The 13,222-nt window shown below is 35.0% G+C and overlaps 1 protein-coding gene across 3 annotated transcripts in view; it reads left to right on the plus strand.

The window, feature by feature from the left end:
- st3gal3b (ST3 beta-galactoside alpha-2,3-sialyltransferase 3b) overlaps window positions 1–13,222 on the plus strand; it is an 87,533-nt gene that overhangs the window by 21,281 nt on the left and 53,030 nt on the right. For 2 of the 3 annotated variants that reach the window (XM_079818548.1, XM_079818547.1), the window contains 3 exons: window positions 131–178; window positions 4,171–4,213; window positions 12,779–12,871. In XM_079818548.1, the coding sequence (XP_079674674.1) occupies window positions 131–178; window positions 4,171–4,213; window positions 12,779–12,871 (184 nt within the window). The remainder of the gene's footprint in view (window positions 1–130; window positions 179–4,170; window positions 4,214–12,778; window positions 12,872–13,222) is intronic. The other variant, XM_079818549.1, reaches the window with a different exon arrangement.

A 13,222-nucleotide genomic window follows, 5' to 3' on the forward strand; every position in this document is an offset into this window, starting at 1 on the left:
GTTCGTACTGTTTGAAATAGGTTGGCGATTGAGGGTTTGGCCTGAGGGTCATTCAACATGACCTCAAAGTTTCCAGAAGATTGTGTCAAGGACCGAACCACCGGGCCTAATTGATGGTCTTGTGTTTCAGAGCCGGTGGTGGAGGGTCCTGTCTCCGTGGGACGAATAGTAGGCTCAGGTACAGCCTTACTGCAAAGAGTGCACTCTGGTCAACATGAGAACCCCAGCAGTTATTATGGGAGGCCTTGTAGTCCAGAGATAATGTCCTCCACTACATTACACACGAAAGACGCTTTCACACCAAATGCGACATGAGAACAAACAAAAGCAAGCCAACAAATAATAAAGTGAATTCACACCAGTACAACAGGTGGTGCTGAATGACCGCAAAGCTCACACCAACCTGGACGGAGACATGAAAGATGCCCCGCTTTGTGCCTGACAAGTTCCTTAAATGGTTAGTTTACTCAAAAATGGGAATTTACTCACCCTCATGTTGTTCCAAATCCATAAGACATTTTTGTTTATCTTCAAAACACAACTGAAGATATTTTAAATTAAATCTGAGAGCTTTCTGTCCCTCCATTGACAGTTTACGGAACTGCCTCTTTGACTCTTCAAAAAGTTCATAAAGAGATTGTAAAACTAGTCTATACAAATTGAGTGGTTTAGTCCAAATTTTCTGAAGAGACAGATTTTAGGATTTTATTCACATATAAAAATTGATCAGCGAACATAAACAGAAGCTCAACCGAATTGCTTGAAATTTAGTTTCCTAGATATTCACTTTTCCAAATAAAATATTTATTGTAAAATGTGACAACAACGTGATGGTTATTTAAACGTAGTTTTTGTATAAATATAAAGCAAAACCTTAAACGACACTGCTGCTGTTAGTCGACTTATAGTTGTTTACTTGTTTTGTTTTTTTGCACATTTAATCGACTAGTCAGCTAGTCTTGCCTAAATAAAAAATAAAATCTGTTCATCATATAAAGTGATAGTCTCTACAGAAAATTTGGACTAAACCACTAATTTCATGTGGATTACTTTTACAACCTCTTTATGAACTTTTTGAAGCATAAAGTGGCAGTTCTGTAAACTGTCAATGGAGGGGCAGAAATCTCTCAGATCACATTAAAATATATTAATTTGTGTTTCTATGATGAGTGTAAGTCTTAAGGGTTTGGAACAACGTGGGTAAGTAATTGAGGATAATTAAAATTTTTGGGTGAACTAACCCTCAAAAGTCAGAATCAAAAACCTCAATAAGTCCTTGCATGTTTTACATTGTGATATATTGTGTATATACACTACTATTCAAAAGTTTGAGGTCAGTAATATGTTACTTTTTTTATTTACTTTTTTACTTTATTCATCAAAGACTCTTGAAAACAAATGTATTAAGCAGCACAACAGTATAAGAAATATCATTTCTGAAGTTGGATTAATAATGCAGATTTAATTTGAAATTCTGCATGGACAACACAGGAATAAATTACCTTTTTAACATGCATTCAAATAGAAAACGGTTATTTATTTTTATAACATTTCACAATATTACTGTTGATACCGTATTTTTGATCAAATAAGTGCAGCCTTGATGTCCAAACCTTTAAATGTACTGTATATGCGATACTCGTACTCAGATCTTTTGGTTGGTGTGCTATTATCCCCAGGTGAAACAAAAAATATTCAACACACATTAAAAACAATGTTAGAGAGAGACAATAATCTTTCTATTTAAATTGTGCATGTCATACTTGGTGTGAAGGAGGCTTAAGATAGTGTACATGGGTCATTTTCAGGAAATTCTCGCAGCTCGTTCTCGACACCTCATCTGAGCAGAACTTTTTCTTGTGGGTGTCCGAGACCTATTGTGTGATTGGTCAGAAATGTAAAGTGGGCGGGGTTAATTCGGAGAAACTGAGATGTTCGGCGCCTGCTTTTCTCGTGAAGTATGGAATGTACTGGCCAGAACGAACTTTGTTCTTGTTCTTGCCACCTCGAGAAAACAAACAAATTTCTTTGTTCTTGCAGAGTATGTGGGTCAATGACATGACATGTATTTTTTGTCCGTATTCATTATTTTCCAAAAAAAAAGAAAAAAGAAAAATACATGTCACATATCAAATTTATCTACAATTTTCCTTTATAAGATACCCTTTTAATTTTTTTTAAATTCAATTGACTTTTTGAGTTGTGGTGTTCCAAAGACCTAAAATGTCAGGTGGTGCGACCAGCAAATTTACATTTAAAAGTATCAATTCCTACTGCAATTGCAAAATGAAGTAAGAAATATAAATGTAAACCATTATATAATGTATACAAATGATAAAATAAATAAAAAAAAAACCCCATAAAAACTCCTTATGGAAAATTGTGTTCTGAACACATAGAAAAGTGTATATACATAAAGTGTATAAAAGGGCAATACATAGAAAAGGGAAAGGGAATTTACCATGTGATATGCATTTTACAATGATTCATATGTATATTGTATATGTATATTATTTTAAATTAATATATGGTCGCACCACCTGACATTTTCTGGGTGGTAAAATCAGAAATCTTGTTTAATAATGAATTAATGAATTTTATATTTTTGCTTAAAATGATTATTTGTTTTTATCTTTAAAAAATTATATTTTTTCTTATTTGTCATTGACCCATGTACCAAGCTTAAATCGCAGTAAGATGTTTACATGACATGAGCAGAAATCTTCACACAGTTTACATGCAATTTTAATTTTTCTAATTATTCTCTAACAAGTATGGTTATACCACACGTAAGATAACATGCATTCTGAATGCCTATCGGCCATTGTTTTAATTTACTCGCATCAAATGCAAAATACATTTTTATGGACATACTGGATGTTATTCGTTGCCGTGATGAACATCGCAATGCCGGGTTTGCCTTACGCTGCCGTCGCTTTCTTCGCGCCGATAAAGAGCAGAGACCGCACACACATGCCACCAACATACAATACACTATGAATTAAAACCACACCATAGCCTTCATATCTTAGAATGATGTCTTTGTGACTTTAGCAGAATGTGTTAGTTATTATATGAATGGGTTTTTTCACCCTTCATTTTGCAAAGACTCGCATTATAAATCACAGTAATTTGCAGGCTTTCAGTGTCACATGCTTAGATTTGTCCATTTTTGGTGTTATTTCATTATTATTTTTCTGCAACCCACTCTACATCCCAAAACTTGGGTCTTCATCTGAAAGGGTTCAGGTCTGACCCCAGCGGGTATCTAAGAGTTTGCTTGCTGTGATTCCACAGTTAGGACACCCTTGGAGGGTCTGTCCCAGAACTGTGAATGATAGCATCTGCTAAACATTCCTTTTGGTTTCAGCAGCGATCACTTTCTAACCCGTTCCTCCTCTCCATTCTGCAGCATCTGTCTGGAGAGCATCAGTGGAGTTCTCAAACTCTCCTTTCCATGCCTTAGTGCCATATGATTAGCAATGCTGTCCTCTCTGATGCCTTATTCACGCTGTGAATGCCTGAAGTGTTGCTAATGAGAATGTAGCAGCTGAATGACTGTTTTGTTCCACATTTACCTGTTCATCAGTCCTTTTTACTGAGCCCATTATTTCAGTCTGCTTGGTAAACAGTTGGTCTTTTGTTAAATGTTTATTTGTTTCTAGCTGCACTGCTCTGGCTATCGCATTAAGCATGCTTAAAGTTGAACATGTTACTGTTTTTATTGATTAAAAGAAATGAAGTAGGCATACTTAAGTATGCACCGCAGTTTTGGTTTACTGCCCCCCCTCCCCACCCCTCTCACACTTCCGTTTTTTTTTCCTCTCTTCTTTTTTAAGGCTTAGCATCATTGGCACATCGTAGACACCTATGGTCTAATGAAGCCCGCATAGGTGGAGAGCTGCTTTTTAACAATTTCCCACCTGAAATGTGGAATGTTTTGGCTGGTCTAATATAATATTGCTGCTGCTTCCACTTATACTAAAATCCTTTAGATGATGACCTAACCATTTGAATGTTACAGTATTGTTAACATGTTTAGTGGTACAAAAATGCACCAGTGATGCATTTTGACACGATGATGGCATAACAAGTGAGGAATAACATTTTCTTTTTTGTTTAGCTTATGATGTTCTAAGTTAATGTTCATTTTCATCTTTCTCTTCACAGAGTTTGATAAGCAAGGGTTCATGCTGAATCTGGAAACAAAGCTGTAAGTATTCTGTAGGATACAATCCTTTCCTTATGCATTTCACCAATAGAGATAGCATTTAGATAAAATAATGGAAATGTTATTACAGCGATCAAGAGCAAACTGCCTTTTTAGTTTACCTGAATTATTTTTACTATTAAAATCATGAATAATTTTTATTAGATCATTTTCAGTGTCACTGGTGGTCACCAATTCTTTTTCACCACCTTCTTCTTTCACTTGTTCAGTTCAGTTGTCCTCGTGTAAGAAATTAATTTTATGATTATAAATTAAAATATTGCTTATGCTTATCAAGGTTGTATTTATTCATTAAAAAATAAAGTAAAAACGCTAAACTTGTGAAATATTAATACTAGGGCTGACAAGCGATTACAATTTTTAATCGAATTAATTTCACAATGTGGCGATTACTTTAATCGAATTAATCGCACATCAAATTTGGATGAGAAATTACCCCCAAAATAAGTTTTTTAAGTCATTGTTGTGTTAAATTAGAAAAAGCATCAAATCGGACATCACAAAAAGTAGCTTTAGAAATTCAACATACATGATTCAACATAGACTTTTAGGCTTCAACGGCCGGGTGAGTAAATGATGACATAATTTTCACTTTTGGGTGAACTATACCTAATTTTCACTTTTGGGTGAACTATACCTTTGATGTTTTTTATTTTTTTATTAATATTGAAATAAAATAAAATAATAATAAAAAAAAAAAAAAAAAAATATATATATATATATATATATATATATATATATATATATATATATATATATATATGTATATGTATGTATGTATGTATGTATGTATGTTTTTTTATGTAATGATACTTTAAATAAGAAACTAAAATAGCCAGTAGGTGCTGGTAAATTAATAATCAGTCATTTAATCATTCATTTTGTTCAAATGGCTGATTAGTAAGTAAATGGCTCTCTTTATGAATGGGGAAAAACGCAAAACACAAATGTGATGTCCGCACACTGATATAACTGTTCCAATTTATTGCAACATTTTGACCAACAGATCTTCGTCAGGCGCAAAAGTTTGTCACAATCACATTTGTTTTTTGCTTTAGTTATTTCTTTTGTCCTGCACCTGAGCCCTGTTTGGGTTTGAGGATTGTGCACACCTTTTTGTGTATTTGTTTTCTCTTTACGAATGGGCCATTGAATCATTGGTTCACCTGATTGATTCGCTCAAATCGCGGATTCGTTCAGAAATTAAACACTACTGTGTGTTGCTTGGAGATGCACAACAGTTCTGCTCTGGCTTCATAGATAATATTTTCGTTGGCAAAATTTAGCAAAAGCAGACAATATTGTGTCTAAAATATAAAACAATATTAGCTTATCTATTGAACTGTTGTGTAAAATCAATATCACATTTGCACTTGTGCCATTTGGGTACAAAAACAAAACTTGCTGGGTCTCATTCACTAATAATTGTGTGGATTATTTTGTATTTGTACGCCTGATTCACAAAACATTCGTTTGCACATTCATTTGTTCTTAAACTTGTTCTGATGTTAGTGAATTTTGGAGTGTTCTAAGTGAGCGGCCGCGTGCACAAGATTAGTCATTTGCATAAAACACGGCCAAACCATCTCCATATAAGGGCTTTCCGCACATGCTTTCCTTACAGCCTTTCGTCACTCTCGTCTAATTTGCCGCTGTTTGCAGACACACTCTCGCCCGGATCCTCGAGCAATGCCAAGTGTGCCATTCTCACCAGTTCTCACAATAAACACCTTTTATAATGATTGCGATTGATTTTTGCTTGGTGCAGTGCTGAAAAGTTGCTGTGTGGCGTTCTGCATGTCTAATAAGTAAAAAAAAAAACTCAGATCTGAAGTTTTATACTGCCGAATAACAGACAGAGCCGTTTGTCAATTCTGAAAGCCTGTGCAATACGTCCATTACAATTCAACATTTGCACTACATGATGATGTATTATTGTAAAGATGAAAAAATAAGAGATTTTATTACTGCTATGGCAAAAGTTTGTTTAACAAAAAACCAATGTAGTCACAAGTTTGTAACGGGACTCGAACTGCATCAAAAAGCAGTCAACTTGTCATTAAAGCAGTTTTCACGCATGCTCCCCCAAATATTACATGTCATAATAGCCTACTTCATAAATCACCCAGTCTTTTGATGAAGACGGGTGCTATAAAAAAGCACAAAAACTTTGCAATTGTCAGTAATTTGAGAATAATATTGTGACACTGACATGTCAACTCCAAATTTGCTCTGTAAAATGTAAATGCTGAACTAATTAATTCGTGCATGGCTGTACTAACAAGAAAAACAAATAAATAAACAGATAAAGCTACATGCATACAAGACAACAGAAAAATTATGGATGTCTAAACTTTATCTAAACCCGTGTCATTGATGCCAAGCAGCTCACCATACAACTGGATTTTAGGCTTTTGACAAATGTTTTTAACGTGGCACTACGTACTTTTGACATTAGACTCTATATTCTAGCCTAAACAAATACATAAACAAACGCCCTTTGCATTGCACACGGCATATTCAGAAAAACATTTCATAGCACAAGACAAGTTTTATGATAATTTAAAAAAATTAAATGTATGTAATACATAGGCCTACATTAAATTCAGGAACACTGAATAAACGTCTTCATCGAAAGACTGGGTGATTTATGAAGTAGGCAAGTAATATTTGTGGGAGCAGCATGCATTTTGACGAGAAAATGACACCTCTGGCCATTGCGTTGGGTCATTTTTCCAGTCACAGATACTGTACGAACAATCCGACCCTATATGGCTCAATTTTTCTATATATCTTGCTCTGTCGAGCAGCAGAAGTGATTCTATATAGGCTATACTGGGTTAACACCATACATTTCCAGTGTCTGGGAATGGACTGTTTTCCCCCACGCCAACTCCGCCCCCATGCCACGCCCACAGCTATGACACGACACCGACCAAGTCTATAACGCAGCTTTTCTTTCTTACTGATCGAATGTATTTAAGATGGAATTAAATTGTATTTCATATTTTCATTATATAATTTTATATATGGATTATAATACAATTAAAGGTGCACTATGTAGTTTTTTTTCCACAGTAAAATATCCAAAAACCACTAGGCTAGTGTTATACATTTAGTTCAGTTGATTACTTTCAATATCCCAAATGTTTCCAACTATTTGTAAATCGTGAGAAAATTGCTATTTTAACCAAGGCACCGGGATGTGTGAGGAAGTCGCCTGTCAATTGCATCATATCTGCGTTACCCTCGGTTTCTGGTATTATTTTGCAGAAATGCTTTACTCTTACTGCAGTGTGCAACAAGTGTCATAGCAGCCGCCAAGCGAACGCACAGAGTAACGTCATAACATCATTTTCAACACACTCAGATGTATCTAATATGATAAACGGAGTTGCGTTACCTCATACTCCTGGCCGGAAAAGTGGCAATGGCGCAGGCGACTGTCATAATAAAAGTCCCGCTGCTCACGAGGCGTGTGTTCCGCTCTTCTTTTTAACAATCGCTCCTGCGGCCTTGCTCAGCTCCACAACACTCGGTCCTGCTCTGCTTCATACTACAGTAACATTAATAATCTCATCCATGAACATGATTTCTGCCCGAGTCATATCCCAATTCTTTTCCTCCGCTGTGAGGTGAAGATAACATCTCCCATGAATCCGTGCTCAAACTTGGTGTCATCAAACTACGCCTTTGTTTTGAATAGGCGACCTCTAGCAGACGGAAATACATAGTGTTTACATAGTGCAGCTTTAATGCAATATACTACAATGTAATTATAGTCATGTTAAGTTGAAATATAACTTCTTAACACGATTATAAAGCCATACAGGGTAAGTTCTTTTTGCATGCGTGTGGTTTCAGTTTGTCCTATATTTTTCCGTAAATTTAGAAAAAAAATTATTACGAAATCTTTGGTGAATTGCGATTTGTTCTTTAAATTGTTCGTATGCACATTTCACACACACATTTGTGCGTATCAATGCTTAGTGAATGAGACCCACTGTGATATTGCTTAACTATATCATGAGATAAATATGAGACAACTCGTACAGGATCTTGAATTTTAGGGGCATTCTAATTGTATTCTATACATCACGTAGGGAGTTGTTACCCTGCCTCATGTCCCTCACCAATCAACTGGATGATGACCTACGTAGGTCTGGGGCGGGTGCATTAATAATTTTAACGTGTTATTTTTTCCCCCATAAGTAATTCATTAAATGAATGTGTTAAATCAACACCCCAGTCTTCAGTGTCACATGATCCTTCAAAAAACTTTCTAATATGCTGATTTACTGCACTAGAAACACTATTCAAAGATTACATTTTTTTATAATAATAATAATAATAATAATAATAATAATAATAGTAAGTTCAAAAGAACAGCTTTTTTTTTGGAAATATAAATCTTTATGAATTGCTTTAGTCACCTTTTAATCAATTGAATGCATCTTTGCTGAATTTCTTAAAAAACCCAAAACTTTTGAATGGTCGTGTATAATATATCAAGTGGTTGTAGCAATACATATTATATAGTGAAATTATAAATGATTTAAAAAAATCTAGGCTACTAAAAAGTCTTAAACGCAATAAAGGCTTTTGACCTCATTCAGTGCCATCTGTGTGTCTTTGAGCGATCTATTACAGCGACCTTGTGTGACGTGTTGTGATGTATTATAGGTCTGTGTGTGGTAGGTATATGTTTACATTTCATCTTTGAAGCAGCCATACTCTCAGACTCTCACCTCGCCTTAATTTCTCAGTGTTGAGCATCAGAGAAGGCATGTCTGTCCACACCATGCACACGTACAATAAGCAAAGCCTTCGACAGGTTTAGATTTCATTGACGCTGTGAGCAAAAACTGTCTGTGTGGTGCACTTCATCATTCAGCTGGCCTCAATCCACCATCCGCTCTGCTGTTAAAGACTCAGAGCTGTCACGACAACAAAATACGACACTGTCCCATTGGGGCAACCACTTCATCAAAATGAAGGCTTCTGCAAATAAGTGTCTTGTGACTTTTATTTTAACTGTTGAAAAGGCACTTAGTGTAGGACAATGTGATTTGATGTTGAAACCTGGGGTTTCAGCATTTTTTTCAACAATGTAAATTTGGTGAACATGGTTTTGTATTTGAATGCATTACTGTCACTTCGGAAAAACTGACTTGTAGTTATCTAATAGTTAATTTTTATCCAGTATTGAGATTAACACAGTTGACGATTTAGATGCCATTTAACAAGGTGGTCCAGCCAGCATGTGTCCAATCTCACCCACCTCCAGTCTCTGATAGTCCTGATTTCTCACTCTCTTACACACAAACCCATTGGCCTCTCAGACCTGACCTGTGTCCTCTTCACCTGTTTATTTGAACTGCTCTCAGTGTGAGCTGCAGGTGATTAATGATGCTGCTCCGTTTAGGTGGTAGGAGCTTGTCTGCTGCCCCCATTCATTTAGAGGATTTCTCAATATTTAATTATTGTTACAACCACTTGATATGTTTGTGTTTTTGTTTATTGTTTAAATGTTTTTGAAAGAAAAGCTTATGCTCACATGGTCAAAATAACATGGTCAAAATAACTTTTTTTCTATGTTAATATATTTTAAAATAATCTATTCCTGCGGTGGTAAAATCTGTATTTTCAGCATCATTATTTCAGCCTTCAGTGTCACATGATCCTTCAGAAATCATTCTAAAATGATGATTTACTGCTCAAGAAACATGCATCAAAAACAGTGAAACAGTGAAAAAGTCATGGTCACATTTGATCAATTTAATATATTCTTGCTGAATAAAAGTTTTAATTTCTTTTCTTTTTTTTCCTATCTTACTGACCCCATAATTTTTGAATGGTGGTGTAAATATATCTATAAATAATAGAAAACAGTAGATCTTTTAAAAAGAGGCCTGATTGTTCCAGGTTCTGTGCAAGTTCTTATCTTTTTTGTGTCATAGTGACCAAATATTTGTGACTCCTGTATAACTCTACCCTGATTAAAATGAAAACATTTAAACAAAAATTAAATAAAAATAATTGCAGTAAGCCACTTACAATGGAGGCAATAAACATTTAAAATATGCTCTTTTTAAAAATATACCCACAAGATTCTAAACATTTCAGATTTTAACAAGAGACATGAGTTATATGGCATAGCTGTCTGTAAAGCATTGTTTGCGTTCAGCAAACTTCTGTCACGCATAACCAGATGTTTATTCATCTAGAAAAGTAGACAACTTCATAGTTTGAATAATAAACTGGCTTTATGGAATAATTAGTGTAAGTACTTCACATTTCAGCTTTTAAACAACCCGGAACGCTGGCCCTGTTTTGTTTCATTGTGAGTGTGTAACCAGTTTTTGCCTTTTTCCTGTAAAAACAAAACTATGAGGCAAGTCAAAATGTTTTCTGTGGTAACATCATGCCACAAATGCTGTCATTAGAGCTTTAGCTGTTTTAAATTTGTAACATTCTTTCGAACAAAAGTATGTAATAAACAAAGCAGCCATCAACAAAACGTGTTGCATTCCTATTGTTTGACTATTTCATTTATTTAACACATCAGCGATAAACTAAGTTTCATAGAGTAATCCATCACATCCTGATCTAAATGTCATCATGTGCCAGGCTACACTGTAAACCCGAACAAGTTGGCAAAACGCAAACAATTTGAGGTAATAACAGGGTTCCCACGGGTCCTTGAAATCCTTGAAAGTTTGTGAATCTGAAAAAAAAAAAAAGTTTTTGAACAATAAACATGCATAGATACAGTGCTTGAATTTATTTTGGGCAAGAAGTTTTCTGAAAAAAATCCATATTATTCCCTCCGGTCCGCTAATGTGTTATTTTGCGAACACTTTGTGGCGTATGCATACTAGCTTGCTTGATTTACGTTATTTACACGCATTTACACGTTACGTTAAGTGTTTCCCGCGTGAGGTACTTTGTGTTGTACGTTGCCATGATGTTCACGCGTGCACGAAACTACTACGATTGTACCTCAATGTTTTCAGTGTTTACACCGAAAATATGTTCAGTCAATGACTGTATATTGTGTTCAATAAACATAAAATATTTGGGCAACAGATTATCACAAATGTTTTATTTAATGTAATGTTGAATTGCTTTGCTTGTTAAGATAATGTAAATCCTTGAGGCAAGAAAAACTTAAAAGCGTATTCATATATCTTCAAACTTCTGGTTACATGAGCCGAAGCTCTTTTCATGCAAATGTTAATATCAGATCATTTTAGAATACAGTATAGAATGTACCGAATATTCTTCAGATAAATACGACAAATATAACATCAGATCTCTGTCATATGGCCAAAAATAAATGCAAAAAAAAAAATGTTTTTTGCGTAGTTGTGTTAAACACATGAAAACTGTAATAGTGTATCTTACAAGGTAACACGATGTAACCTTGCTCTAACTCGAAATGTGTCCCCACATTAAGTCCTTGAATTTGAGGGTATTGGACCTGGAAAGTCCTTGAAAGGTCCGTGAATTTGAAGTAAACAAACCCTGTAATAAGTTAAATCAATTATGTTATGAAATTGTTAAGAACTGGCAGATTTTCATTTTGTACTCAAATATTTCAAGTTAAGAACAATTCAAATGTATGAGTATGCTAATTCATAAATTTAACTAAAAGTCCAGTGTGTAATATTTAGGAGGATCTATTGACAGAAATGCAATATAATATACATATCATTGTTTTCAGTGGTGTATAAAGACCTTACATAATGAACAGTTATGTTTTTATTACCTTTTAGAATGAGCCATTTTTATCTACATTTACCACGGGTCACAGTGAAGTCGCCATTTTGCGGCAGCATGTTTATACAGTAGCCCTAAACGGACAAACTGCTCTGCAGAGCACTAGCTACTCTCTGCTGTCTCAGACGACGACATCTTTGTCCTGTGTCAGCCACCGTAGCTTCTCTACATGCTCCGAACGGGAGGGGTGAGCAGTGGACTGGGCCGTTAGTTGCAATTCACAACCTTTACACACTAAACCTTCAAAAATGTATCATGTAAACTCAACTTAAATATTTAGTAGGGTAAACTTGGCTAGCTTTAACTAGTTAATTCAGTAAATGCTAACTTGCTAATTGGTAACAATGCTTTGATAGCATTAGCATAGCAATTGCTGAATGAGTACGGCAATATAAATTCACGATCCACTCGTCACCACCATTGTAACCCTCCAAAAAAAAAAATATGCATAACACAAACTCTTCTAAATTAATTGTTGCACAAAAACATTATATAAGACTTCATTTTAGCATTTACTCTCCCTTTCAAGTGTCATGGCAAAGCATGCTGGGAAATAGAAATCCCAACCCAGTTTCAGTTAAATATAAGTTTGTCTAAATTAAAAGAAACTTAATGTGTCATTAATAAAATATGTCAGTTTTGTGAACTCAAAAGAAGAAGAAAGTTCTTGTAGCATAGTTATGCTGTGTGATATTCCTGTCAGATTTAACATTTACAATCCAAAATGAATGCCTCCTCTTTCTTCTCCTCTCTAACTGTCTATAGGCCTCCGGAGTTGGTGTACAAGTATGGAAACCTTAGTGAAGGATCCTGCAAACCTGGCTATGCAGCTGCCAAAATGACTGCTATCTATCCAAAGTATGAACCCATTTTCTTTAAATAACATAATACTCAGAATTCAACAATAAGAGTGGTCCACTGCCTTATTCTGTAACGTATTGTACATGTTGTTGCACAATCTGCTGTTTTAAATTAGTGATGCATTGATATTTAGGCCACTGAAAAAACTTTTCAGCTGAAATTTGTGCTTCTCCGATGGCAAGTTTTCATTATGTCTTTTTCGTGCACACAACTTGTATTAGCTATAAAAGGGAAATATGCTCCGTACAACATATTCATTATGTTTATACTTATCCCGTAAGTGATTATTTAAAGTTCCTCTATTATGCTTTTTCAAATATTACCTTTCATGCAGTGTATAATACATCT

The sequence above is a fragment of the Gobio gobio genome (genome assembly GCF_949357685.1).
Source record: "Gobio gobio genome assembly, chromosome: 6".
NCBI classification, from domain to species: domain Eukaryota; kingdom Metazoa; phylum Chordata; class Actinopteri; order Cypriniformes; family Gobionidae; genus Gobio; species Gobio gobio.